This window comes from Coturnix japonica, chromosome 15, assembly GCF_054131305.1.
Source record: "Coturnix japonica strain WE chromosome 15, WE-NBRP24, whole genome shotgun sequence".
Taxonomy (NCBI): Eukaryota; Metazoa; Chordata; class Aves; order Galliformes; family Phasianidae; genus Coturnix; species Coturnix japonica.
The window spans coordinates 6,577,720-6,590,527 of NC_140677.1; the positions used below are offsets into that span (position 1 = coordinate 6,577,720).

The 12,808-nt window shown below is 40.4% G+C and overlaps 2 protein-coding genes across 3 annotated transcripts in view; one reads left to right on the forward strand and one right to left on the reverse strand.

Annotated features, from left to right (window-relative positions):
* ATXN7 (ataxin 7) overlaps window positions 1-2,935 on the reverse strand; it is a 78,208-nt gene extending 75,273 nt beyond the window's left edge. The window contains exon 1 of the mRNA XM_085516294.1: window positions 2,795-2,935. The gene's annotated coding sequence lies outside the window, so the exon portion shown is untranslated. The remainder of the gene's footprint in view (window positions 1-2,794) is intronic.
* Window positions 2,936-2,996: 61 nt separating this feature from the next.
* THOC7 (THO complex subunit 7) lies at window positions 2,997-10,882 on the forward strand. 2 transcript variants are annotated; one of them, XM_015875228.2, is made up of 9 exons: window positions 2,997-3,034; window positions 3,335-3,452; window positions 4,365-4,492; window positions 4,811-4,897; window positions 6,165-6,222; window positions 9,389-9,455; window positions 9,577-9,646; window positions 10,509-10,616; window positions 10,726-10,882. In XM_015875228.2, exons 1-8 carry the CDS (start codon window positions 3,016-3,018, stop codon window positions 10,574-10,576), a joined length of 615 nt encoding a protein of 204 aa, XP_015730714.1. In that variant the 5' UTR covers window positions 2,997-3,015; the 3' UTR covers window positions 10,577-10,616; window positions 10,726-10,882. The 2 variants fall into 2 exon arrangements, with proteins under 2 accessions (XP_015730714.1, XP_085372425.1); XM_085516299.1 differs by having other exon boundaries at window positions 10,509-10,882.
* Window positions 10,883-12,808: the final 1,926 nt, after the last annotated feature.

Here is a 12,808-nt window from a genome sequence, read left to right on the forward strand (position 1 = left end):
ATACAATCAACAAAGAACTAAAGGGCGGTAATGCTAAACTTAGGCTTACAGAAAATAGGTCTCACTAAATAAATTTGGTGTGACTTTCTGACAAGAATATAGGTTGGACTGGATAAAAATACCCTGTAGTTTCTGACCTACTATACTTAGATCTCTGTAAGATTTAATGCCACACAACAGTCTGATTTAGAAGTTATTCAACACGAAGAAAACCTGGAATCTAAAACCACCTCATGAATTATTAGGGCGGCTTAGGAAAAATATTTTAAATCCACCTCATCAATAGTTAAAGACGTTTTCTTAGCTCTAAAAATCATAGCTCATTATACCCTTGAATACTGTGAAAAGCTTCTTCACCTTTAATTCTTTCTGCAGTTGGAAAGTATGTATATATATATATACACACATAGTTAAAGGGGAGGATGTATAAAGTGAACTTAAAGTCTGTGAAATTATTTCAGTTTCTTTTCAAGAGAGAAAACCTCAACACTGACAGATTTCTTCAATTAAGAAAATAATAAAGTGTACTTCAAAGCCATTTTTAGGAACAAAAAGAGGATAATGATGAAAATCTGAGCCACTTCCACACATGTGTAACAACCCAATGTTAAATGTACCCAGCTTACACTGTATCCAGGGACACCTGGAAACATTACAGAGGATCATTTCACTGGTTAGACAAGGACAGGTGTGTAACAAATTATTATTAACATGTGGCACATGTAAAGGAATCCAAGGAAAGAGGAAAATCTACATCATGTTTAGCTTGGTTGAAAGCTTGCACAGGTACTTATTCCAAATTACCTGGCATGGAGGAATATGCTTTGCCCTGCGCAAGACATTTTTTCCTACCACATGGATCTGCAATACTGATTTCTTAAGGAAGGTTCAATGCTATGCAGTATTTCTGCCTGTTAATTGAAGGATTTATATAAAAGACTGTAGCTGATGGAATCTGCACAGAATGCAAGAGCTGGTGAAGGATAAATAAGAGCGAGTCAAGCCCGTTCCAGAGACCTACATCAAACACTGAATTAATGCAGAAAACATCCTTGGCTACAGCCTAGTGCAACATGCACCCCATACACGTATAACAAAGGTTGTTTTATACTTACAAGATGAGGAACTCTGCTTGGAAGTGGAGCGAACTGAAAGAAGACTCCAAAGACATAGTGAAAACTCAGTGAGTATAGAAATCCAGCAAGCTGGAACTGGCTCCTTAGGCAAAACACCTCATGGCAAGACAGAAGAGCAAAGACAGCAGGATTTAACATCAATATGTAGCCTTAGTGAGATTCTTCATGATGCGTTTAGCAAGTTCCAGTTCCCATTTTGAAACAGGAAAGTTGATGAACACTGATGATACCTGAAAGCTCTGTCTTAGAATGAAAAAATAACAGCTAAATTCTTACCATAAAACCCAGGACAGAGCATTTATGAGAATGCTGTAATCAGTGACACCAATGAAGACAAGAAAGGCGTAAAAGTCATTAAAAATTATTAACTAATTATACGGACTGTTGTGTTCTAAATTAATTACTCCAGGAATTTGTCACTGTGGAGAGCTAAATAAGGCTATCTGACCAACACTGGAATGATAAACAATAAGTGGGAAAATATTAGATTAAATGGCAGAAAATGACACAGACGTATTCTTGCATTATTAAACAAATAACTGACAGTTCGCACCCTCAACACCCAACAGTTCTGATCATCTTCTCATCACAGTAGAAAAGGAAAGAGCTAAGAGAATGGCATGAATAGTATTAAGTGTTGATAAGACCAGGATGCTCCAAGATGCTGAAGACAGGAGATCTAAGTAGGGTAGGAAAGCGCCACTTTTCACATCAAATTACATCACTCACAAATCACGCAGAGATACATAAAAATATCAAGAAAGCTGCATATTTACCCAGTTTTTCTACACTGGAAATTCTTCATTCTGGAAAATCCAGATGGAGCTTTAATGACCACTCTCTGTAGCCCTTCCCAATAGCGCCTCACAAAGAACCTACCAGGTGCCACTTCACAAGCCTGCAACAATCTAGTAATATATAAACCCCTGTTATACACCTCTATCCAGAACAAAAGAAGAACTCATTGTCACTCAGGGCTCTAAAACCAGGAAGATGGAGATGACACTACATGCTGACACGGTTCTTTCTTCCTTACACCCATTTTCTCTTAATACATAGCATCAAGCAGAATGAGTCTGCATGTACTTAGTGTCCAACCAAGAGGAGAAGGTAATGCCAAGATGTCAGGGCCTGGACATACATCTCACATATCATTATTGTACCAATGTATCTTACAGTAACATTATCAACTTTAGCACGGCACAGGTGTCAACATTTTGGTCCAAAAGGTGAAAACCCAACACTTGATCTCATCCAACAGCTTAATACCTCTTTTATCCTGGCACACCCCATCACCGGTTCACTTTTCCATATAGGAACAACCTGCTCTGGTTACCACCCACAGCACAGCACCCCAGGAAACACCTCAGGAACAACATTCCACATCCTTCCCTTGCCCCAATGCTCAGCCTCTTGTGTCAAGCCACACACCAGGGACTCATCCCAAGCGTGACCCGAGGCGCTCAGCCCATCTCCCCTCAGCCCGCAGTGCCGGCCCCACGCCTCGATGCCAGGCGTCGAAGGGCGAGGGCCATGTGCCGAGGGCATGGCGGGGCGGCCCAGGAGGGGGGCGGCGGGGTCGTGGGCGCGGTGGTTGGGAGGTGGAGCCTGGCTGCGGGCGCGGGGACCTCCGCTTCCCTCCCCCGTCGGCCTCTCACCTGGCGGGGCCGCCCCTCGCCAGGGGGCCGGTTCCGCGCGGGGTGCGGGCCTCCCGGCCGGCCCTCCCCGCCGATGGGCCGCGCGTTCGCCGCCAGCCGGCTCAGGCCCCAGCCGCCGCCGCCGCCTCCCCCTCCATGGCCGCCGCTCTCTCCGGCTGCATTGTGGGAAGCTGACCTCACTCGCTGCTGCCGCCGCCCCGCCGGCTCCGCCGCTCGCCGCCATGGGGGCCGTGACCGACGGTGAGACCTCCTCCCTCCTGCCCTCCCTCCCGCTGTCCCCGCTCCGGGTTTCTCACCCCGGGGAAGCCACGCACCCCTGCGCCGCGGCCTCACCCCGCATGGAGCCTTCCAGGCCGCTCCGCTGCGCTCAGTGCCGGGGCCTGGGGCTCCGTCGGGCCTCTCGGGCCCAGCCTCCCTGCCGATCCCAGGCCCCGCGTATTGAACGCGTTTTATTTCACCCACATTCTGCTGGGTGAGCTCCTGCCGTGCCACACGCTTCCAGCACGGAGCGCTAAACACGAGTTGTTTTTTTTCCCACAGATGAAGTTATCCGCAAACGGCTTCTCATTGATGGAGACGGAGCTGGGGACGACAGGCGGATCAATCTGCTGGTGAAGAGTTTCATCAAGTGGTGTAACTCTGGATCTCAGGAGGAAGGGTATTTGTTGGCTGTTTTTAAGTCTTGAAACCTCATTGCTTTGCAGTTGAGCATAAAACTGAGCATCTGTTTAGACAAAGAAAGTAAACTGTGTTAAAATGCATCCATTTGGGCTGGATGTGGCTCTGGGCTCCGGTGGTTGGCAACCTTGCACACAGGAGGGGGTTGAAACTAGATGATCATTACAGTCCTATTCATAGCCATTCTATGATCTCTGCTATGTTCAGCCCTGTGTGGTTCTCTGGACAAAGCCCAGGAGCTGTGGCAAGAAACATGCACTGGAGATGGGTCAAAAATTACAGAGCAAACCATCCTGAAATCTAACAGCAAAGGCTCTGGAGATTGGCACGTTGCTTCACAATTCAGCAGTCCCGTTATTACAGCAGGATCACGACTTGAGTGTTCCATTTGGTGGCTCTGCATTTGTTCTGTTAGGTGGGGGCTGTGCTGCTCCTGCTGTACTGCCCTGAAAAGAAAGAGGAAAACAAACAGGCCAAAGAACTAAAGGTTAAGCAACAACATGTTGTTCTGCAGTAGGGTCTGTGCCGATGCTGGAGTGCAGGAGGGCACTCTGTGATGATGCTGTGCACAGAGAAGCGCTGGAGTGTTAAAATATTAATCGTGGTGGGCACAGAGCTGGCTCTAGTTGGGAAGGGTATCATCCCTAGAGCAATCTGCCCATGCTGTAATGCTGCTTTATACCTTTATGATGATAAAATTAATCGGTGCAGCATTCATTTTTAACTGTACTTTCTGCAGTTGTGCACTGAATCTTTGAAGTCCTTTATTGCTTTAGTAATTGCTGTTGTTTTAACTGTTCCGTACATTACCTGAGGCTTCATTTTCCTCGTGATATAAAAACAGGCAGGTATTTTCATGCTGCTGAGGAATAAATGTCTTGTTTGCTTTCAGTTACAGTCAGTACCAACGAATGCTGAGTACTTTATCGCAGTGTGAATTTTCAATGGGAAAAACTCTTCTGGTGTATGACATGAACCTGAGAGAGATGGAAAATTATGAAAAGATCTACAAGGATATAGGTAAAAGTTGAGAAAAAAAATATTCTATGCTTATTTGAATTTCTCTTTCATAAAGAAACTCAAGTCAGTTCTGATAAACAAAATGTAAACATGAGATGGGTGACAGAAAAACTATTTTAATACCACTCATACTTGCCCTCGTGTTTTGTCAGTGTGTAAAATGTGTATAAGTAAAATATGTTTTTAGTCTGTCAAGGCATAGATGGTTTTGAAGCCCGTGGAGATAGCAGGCAGTATAAAATACAAAGTGCTGTTTGTGATGATTTAGCTGAATGGATTGATGGCATTTGTTGTTTGATTTGTGTCTTTCTGTTAAAGAAAATAGTATAGCTGCAGCACACGAGAAGATTTCTGAATGCAAGAAACAAATCCTGCAAGCAAAAAGAATTAGAAAGAATCGCCAGGGTAAGCAGCATTATCTACACTGGGTGGTTTTATTAATGTGTTATCTTTTAAAATACATTGTACTGGAAAATAGATGACATATTTCTTGAAAACTCAGAAGAAAATGCTCTCCATCGATGCTACATAGAGCATTATCTGGTAGGTTCCATACAGACTGCTGAAAGTTTGGTTGTTGAGGTTAAGGCAGTAAATCTTAGTGATGTAACATGAGGAGAACTTAGAGAGTAGCTCAGAGGTGTTCTCAAGCCAAAGAAACCCTCCCAAGAATCCTTTGACAATTCAGTTGGCTTAAGAACTAAAGCACATTATTAGCAGCAAGACAAAAGAGTTAAATAGGCTTACACCCAACACTGAAAGTTATATAAGTATATTCCTTCAGCTCTTTAGAAGGAAAAGTAGTACCTAATACAAGAACAGTTGTGCCAGTTGCATACTCACTTTACATGGCCTTGCAAAATGCCTCTAAACCAGGTATTAGAGACATCTGTTCCTTATCCTTAAAAGACATACTGATATTTTTGGTTGAAATTTAAAACATTGCCCTGTAAGTCTTATCAAAATTTAGCAATTGGGAAGGTAAAATTTTGCTTCCTAAAAATTGAAATGTAAAAATAGTTGAAAAGAAAGAAAGAAAGAAAGAAAGAAAGACCAGCTGTAACAGGTGAAAGGTTTTAAAACCTTTAAAAACACATCCACGTATGCTTTGTGTGTAATGTTAGACTCTATTATTAGAGACCGAAAAAAGCCTTAAGCAGTAGGAAAGTAGAGTACTTAAATCTTCACAAGCACGGATCTGAAGTGTTTGCTTTTGAAGATGTTCTGCCCACGTTTTCCGTCTGAATGTGGTGGTTAGTGTACATAAAATAGTACCTTCAAGAACTGTCCACCTTAACTGTCTATATAACCATCATGTTGTTCTTTGTGTACAAAACAAAGTGGAAGAAAGCCGTTTCTCTTGCAGCATTTTATTTTTCTCTAAAAATCTGAAATGTCTGTGTAGTATCCTATCCACAGATTTTTCTATATATACATTATATATATATATTAGATTATATATAAAAGCAACACTAGTCATCTACTTGGATATGTTCTATTATATTATTATACATTTTTGCTTGACTGTTCCTTTGTTATATGCAAGATATTATGTAGAGATTGGAAAACATTAAAACACTTTTTTAAGAAGTAGAAAGAGCTGATGGGAGATTTTGTATTCTTATATCGCTACCTTCAGAACTTATACTAGTAATACTTAAATTTCTTTCAGAATACGATGCATTGGCCAAAGTCATACAGCACCATCCAGACAGACACGAAACACTGAAGTAAGTATAAGACTGCATTAGATTATGATAAACCAGCAAATTAAAAGTCAGCAGATTTGACATTTTCTTGGTTTCACTATTTGACCTTTTCCTCCCTGTTTCATAGTTTCTTTTGATGCAAGAAAAACTTGTGTTTCATTTTAGAATTGTGCCCTTATCAGCTTTCTTCCTTTGATCTCTATCTGTATGGGTTCAGAAGCATTACTAATAATTTTGTATTTGAAGTTTTTCCATTGTTAAGGTGAATGGATGAACTCAGATGTAAATGCACGACAGTTTATCAGTGACAAGTTGATCAGGAAAGAGAGATAGCGCGGCAGTGCTGTCAAGTGCAGCAGCAAGTAATCATGCAGAATGTGTATCACACAGGCAAGTAAGATAGAATAAGAATTAGAGAAAGCAAGAGAAAGCTTGTAGAGTTGTTCCGTGTTTTCCTTCTAGTAGTTGTTCCTGCATGCCTGGTTATAAATTACTACCTTGTGTACCACAATATAACTTGCCCTGACACGTAGGTAAGACCTACCTGTTGTCCAACTCGTCCTGCATATAACCTCCTGTATTACATGTCACAGCTGGGTTTGGATCACTACCTGTGCTTTTGAGTCATTTTGAGCAATCACAAGGAGATCATCTTTTGAATACTATTAAGCCACAGAAACATTCCAGGATTCATGGCATCTACAAGTTTGTTCTTCTTTACCTGATTAAAGGCATGACATCGGATTACTTTCTCATTTAAATGTAGCTTGTTCCTATCCTGCTGTCAGCGTTCAATGAAATTGTAGAGGGAAGCTATTATTTCACGTCCCATGTTGTTTTATAGCAGAAGAAAGATTTTTGATCATGTTATTTACCCTAATATTAGCAATTTGTCTAGCTATAAACTTCTGACACTATTTCATTCTTTCTCATTTATTTTTCTTGGATTTCATTACCTCAGTCTTGGTTATCACAGTTCATTCTCTTGTAGCTATTTCTTAATTCACTAATCAACACATGCCACTTATCAAGGGTTCATAAAAAATTATTATTGAAAGTGAAGCTTCTCAGATATGTCAGTTGATTAAGAATGGAAACAACTAATGGATAGGGGTTTTTTGTTGTTTTTTTTAAGGTGCCAGATTGTTAAGATTTGGGAGGGGAGGTTGCTTTAATTTTGCACAACACATCCAAATGTAAGTTTCTTGAGCAGAGCTATAAATGGCAATAAGCTCAGCTAATGAATTTAGCAGTTTGGCTTTTCTTAAACAGAATTTCTTATCTCCTTAGAGGAGTATATTGTTAGAAATACCCCTTTGCTCATGCACTGTAGGAGTGTCTACAACATACCCCCTTGTGTCCTTAAGTCCTTTATATCTGTAGTCCAAGACATGGACTTGAACTTATGGCAGAGTCTCTTATTTTACTGATTTTACAAATCAGACATAGAGAAATCAGACATTGAAAACATTTTTATAGGTATTCCAGCTTTAACTGACTTCTCTACGTGAACACTAAACAAAGGAAGCCTTGTAATTAAAACACTTTACATAGTTTCTATCTCTAGTTTGAGAGAAAAATATAGAAAATCACATACTGTGAATCAGGAGAAACCACCCCTTAAGTAAGTCAGGATGCAGGGAGACTCACTAACAACTCCTAATCACTAAAAACTCAAGAGAAAACTTCTTGTCAAGAGAAACGTCATGGCGAATTGCAAGAGTTACATTTATAGCTTTAGCGAGTCATACAGCACAATAGGACAAAGTTCAGAAAAATACTTTTTTTTTTATGCTTTTAAGGGACTATTTCTTGGAACAACGAGTCCTGCAGCACAAAGGAGGAGAAGTTGTTATTGACTTAGTCATGAGTAATGAATAGTAGCCAATTCAGGAAGTGACTGGAGCTGAGCCTCTAAATGGCAGTGCCAGTGTAATTAACTGCCTTATCAGAAGAGCTGTTACAGCACGAAGCAATGACACCAGTCTTAGAAAAGGAGACAGAAAAATGAGAAGATTAGGCAAAGATTTTCCAGAGCTGAAAGTAAAAGAAGTAAAACATCGGGTATAGCTTGGATGTTACTAGAAAATTGCTTGTCTTCTTGCTGCTTGCTTATAGCTGACAGCAATGCGTAAACAATGTTTGGTGAAACAGAAGCCTTTCAGAAACTGGAAGCCAGATACTAGAGAAATCATTGCACAAGCCTATAAGCTGTCAGCCTGTTTCCATAATAGGAAGGTTTACTATGCCACACCCAGCCATATTTAAGGCATTCCCCTCCAGATACCAGTGTGCTACCTCAGAAATAGACAACACCCTCAGGTTGTATTAAACCAGGGCTTTTTCCCAGCCATCATGACTGGAAGCCCTTTTGTGATTCCCTGCCCAGACTAGTTGCAATAGCTCTCAGTGCTTCAGAAAAAAACAACTTTGTTCCCTTGCTGACCTGTATGTAGCTTTGCCTGCTAATATCAGCCTCAATCCACCTGACCTGTAAAAAAAAAAGAGGTTGTTCTCATCACATGGATCATAAATTACAAGAGACATTACAGGAAAATGAGAAGGGCCAAACTGGACGCTTGCTTCATCCTCATTTGTAAGCTAGTCTGCAACGTGGTACCTATTATTCTATGCTATTCTGTATCTCAGAAAGGATTGTAGTGGACCAGATGAGAATAGAAAACTATCAAATGCATGCAGAAGGGTCCTGAAGAGGGATTGACAGATTACATATGCAATAAAGTCAGAAATAATGACCAAGATTACATGTGTTGCATACTTCCTTTATCTCTTAACTAATTAGAATAATAACCGGGATGGGAGAAGAAAATTTGAGTATTTATATGGATTGCAAGAATACAAAAAATCTTGCTTTCTAAGGAATAAGCTGAAGCATGTATCATTAGAAGCATGGATTACTCTGTGTAAACCCACTGTAAAGTTCATGATAGCCACTACTTTGTGTGGTCAGGCTACTGTCAGAGATAAAGTACTTGACTGTGTGAATTATCTGACAATTGTTGTGTTTATTGCCTGTGTAGGTGAAGTAGCCTTACAGGTATGTCGTTCCTTTTATTATGCTTTGTTTACCTTTGCAGTACTATTACCCTTATTACTTCATTTAAAGCTATTTTTCAGTACATTCAGAGAACATTAGAAATAAAATACTGTGACAATTCCTTTCCAGGCAGCTGGAAGCTCTGGGAAAAGAACTTCAACACCTTTCTCACATTAAAGAAAATGTTGAAGATAAGGTAGGTTTTTCATAGAGTTTACTACATAATTATTTAATAGGAACATAATTAAAAGAATCTGCTATGAGCTGTTTGGCTGTATATGCTCTGAATTTTCTGAATATATTCTTGAACATTCCAGTTGGAGCTGAGAAGAAAGCAGTTTCATGTTCTCCTGAGCACCATCCATGAGCTTCAGCAAACACTGGAAAGTAAGTGGTATTCTTATGCAATACATACGTGGGTTGGGTTTCAGCAGATCAGAGGATGAGATGGCTTCCAGCAGTGGGTTAGCTACGTGCAAATTTGAATACAGAAAAGCTAAATGACTAAACAATGTGAGGTAGGGAGCCCATAATAGAATGGGGACTAAAGCTGTCAAACACAAGAACTAAATTCAAGAACGCAGTCAAAACATTCTTTTATCATACCAACCATATTTAAAAATCAGTGTTTACTTTTCATGCTCTAATACAGATAATTTTATTTTAAATATTGTTTACTGGATGCTTGCTATGTCTTTTGGAGACAGAATAATTGGTATAGTCTGGGAGCATGACCTGATTAACATACACATGTGGCTATAAGAGCAGACTTTCATTCTCTAAGGCCCTCTAGATCTTCTTAAGCAGAATGAACTGTTAATCCTAGATGCACTTTAGCAGAAGGTTATTGTTATTAAGCGTTAATAACAGTCGCTGAAGTATTAGTCTCTGAAATACATTTTTGTATGACCATAAGGTTCACCTTTCAGTTTCTGGAATTGTATGAAGGAAGTAAGAGTTTACTGGAAGGAACAACCTTAGCTGAAATAAACCATCAATAAACAAAGATGGGGCAATATAATTTGAAGCAGTCTGGCACTATAAGTTTGAATTGATCCTGTGAGATTTACCCCATATTTCCTGTAATAACTGTTGAAGAGTCAGCCTTAAACTTGTTTTTTTGTATGAAGTGATACTCAACTACACATTTAAGGCAATCAACATACAATACTTCAGCTGGCACAGCTTTGCACTGTAGCTTGTAAATATAATCTAAGCACATTTAAATAACAGTAATATGTTATTTTAGATGATGAAAAACTTTCAGAAGCTGAAGAATCTCAAGAAACTCAAATGGAAGCAGAGACCAAACAGTAAATATTGTGAAGACTACTGATGATACACTTGAAGAATACACGTATGTCTTCACTTCGTTTTCAAGCCAATAGAAAAAGAGCAGGAGCTGAAAACTTTCTATTGCTTCTGTGAATTTTAATACACAAGTACCTGTTTTGCTTTTGTTCCAGGCACAAACAGTTCCAGAACTGTACAGATGGACCCTTTGTGTTAATCCATAAACTTTGACAAGAAGTACGTTTTGGCTTATAAAAGGTGAATCTTCTGTACAGTAACTGTGAACTAAGATGTTTGCAAATCACTGTCAATAAAGAGCGTTTACAAACAGTTTTCTATTATTTGGTAGCCAAATAGTAAAGCCTCTTCTTACTTGATATTACACTGGTGTCAATGTACCTTTGTACAAGTCCCAGTTTCAATGCCTTAGTCCAGATAGGACCTGAAACAGACCCCAGGTCTTCAGTTTTCAAAGTAGACTAGAATGCACTAGTCCAATTCTGTAGAAGTATTTTCTATCAGCATTTCTCAAGGAGTGTAAACCAACAAAAACTCATACTATACCATCTTTGTTTTATTTCTTAAGCTGATCCAAAACACTGCAGTGATCTGAGCCTCACAACACACTGTTCTGTGCACCCATTTCAAAACTGCATTTTGAAGTGACGCATTCAGACTGCAATTGAAGTACTTGTAGAACTAGGATTCTAGTCCTGATACAACTTATTTTGTTTCCTGCTTCTGGATTTTATTTGTCAACTGAGTATTAGGAAGTAGGTTGTGGAGCCCTTCCTTCCTCATAACAAATGTAAGCTGTAGGACAACAACTGTAATGCTAATGTTAAAGAATCCGAGATACTTTGGTTATTAATAGGGAGTGTAAAGTGCATCTACCTTGGGCTGTCCTGCAGTTTGATGGGAGGTGAGAAATACAAGTTTCAACCTTGCTGACAAGAGAATTGAATGTGCTCTAAGCTTTTGTAAGGCAGCAGGCAAGGATCATGGAGCAGTAGTGGGACATATCGGTACCTGTTAAAACAACCCTGCTGGTGGTTTAGGTAAAGGGAGACGTCAGACTACAACATAAGTAGGTTGTCCAGAGAAGTTGTGGATGCCCCATCTCTGGAGATGTTTAAGGCCAGGTTGGATGGGCTCTGGGCAGAAGTCCCTTCCAATCTGAGCCATTCTGTGATACCCTGTTGGACTAAAATAACAGTACAGTACAGAATGGAGCCTCCTCCTCAAACAAGGTGGCAGCTAAGTGGTATTTCTGGGGTTGCAGCTTTGGGCTTCTGTAGTCTAAATGCCACGTAATTCCCATTCTCAGTGACAGTGAATTTGCGTGCACTGAGCTGAACAGGCATCTGAGCTTGTTTTGTTTGCATTCCAAGTTTGCTGAAGGCAAGCCAGCTGAATGATAAGTCATACAACTTCAGTAGCACAGTGCAGCTGTAGACTAATAAGCTGTCAAAAGTCTTCCAGTTCACAGCTGGTCAACTCAGAACACAGGGGAAGCTCAGGTTTGCCTGTTAAAGCCTGCATAGACTTGCTCTTCTTGTGCACTTAAAATATTGCAGACTGAGGGTGAAGGGAGCAAACAAAAAGGATTTTAGATGAAAAATAACACTGTCAAGAAGTATCTACTGTTCTATGTTTCCCTTCCCCCTCCTAACAACAGTGAACAGTGAAGTATTTTGCAAAGCAACAATACTAAATTATTGCTACATCAGGGAGGAGTCACCGTCACAAATCTATGAATGATGAAGACCATAAATGACAAAGTAAGAGGGTGGTGTCACCATACTGCCTGTGAGAGCAGCCAGGACACGTATGACACCAATTCATTGCAAGTTTAGCTTCCGTGGGACTTCAGAAATCTTAGCTCCTGTTTTTTCGGTACTTAAACCTCTCACTTCAAGCCACTGCTCATCCTTTCCTAGAAAGTTCTCCTCTTATGACATTTCGTACCTGCATTGACTCCCAAAGTACACGTGGAGACAACCGTGGCATTTAAATAAGAAACCCTTCCTGCTTTTATGATTTACCTTCTTCCCGTAGCAGCTGAGAAATGGCTGCACCTCTAAATGCAACAGCTAAATTTCATTGCCACACGGATACAGAAAAATTACAGGCAGAAGGGGAGATGCTGAAGTGACAAGCTGACATGAAGCTCCTTTGTGAAGGAGAAAAGGGAAAGAAAAAGGGAAAGAGGGACAAGGAGCATCAGTTTTGCTCAAAGAACCCGCATGCTTTTTA

Bases quoted from the DNA above. Each gene is read 5' to 3' on its own strand.
- THOC7 (XM_085516299.1), top strand. The intron at 3,453-4,364 runs GTATTTGTTGGC...GTTTGCTTTCAG, and splicing joins TCTGGATCTCAGGAGGAAGG to TTACAGTCAGTACCAACGAA. The intron at 6,223-9,388 runs GTAAGTATAAGA...ATTCCTTTCCAG, and splicing joins GACAGACACGAAACACTGAA to GCAGCTGGAAGCTCTGGGAA.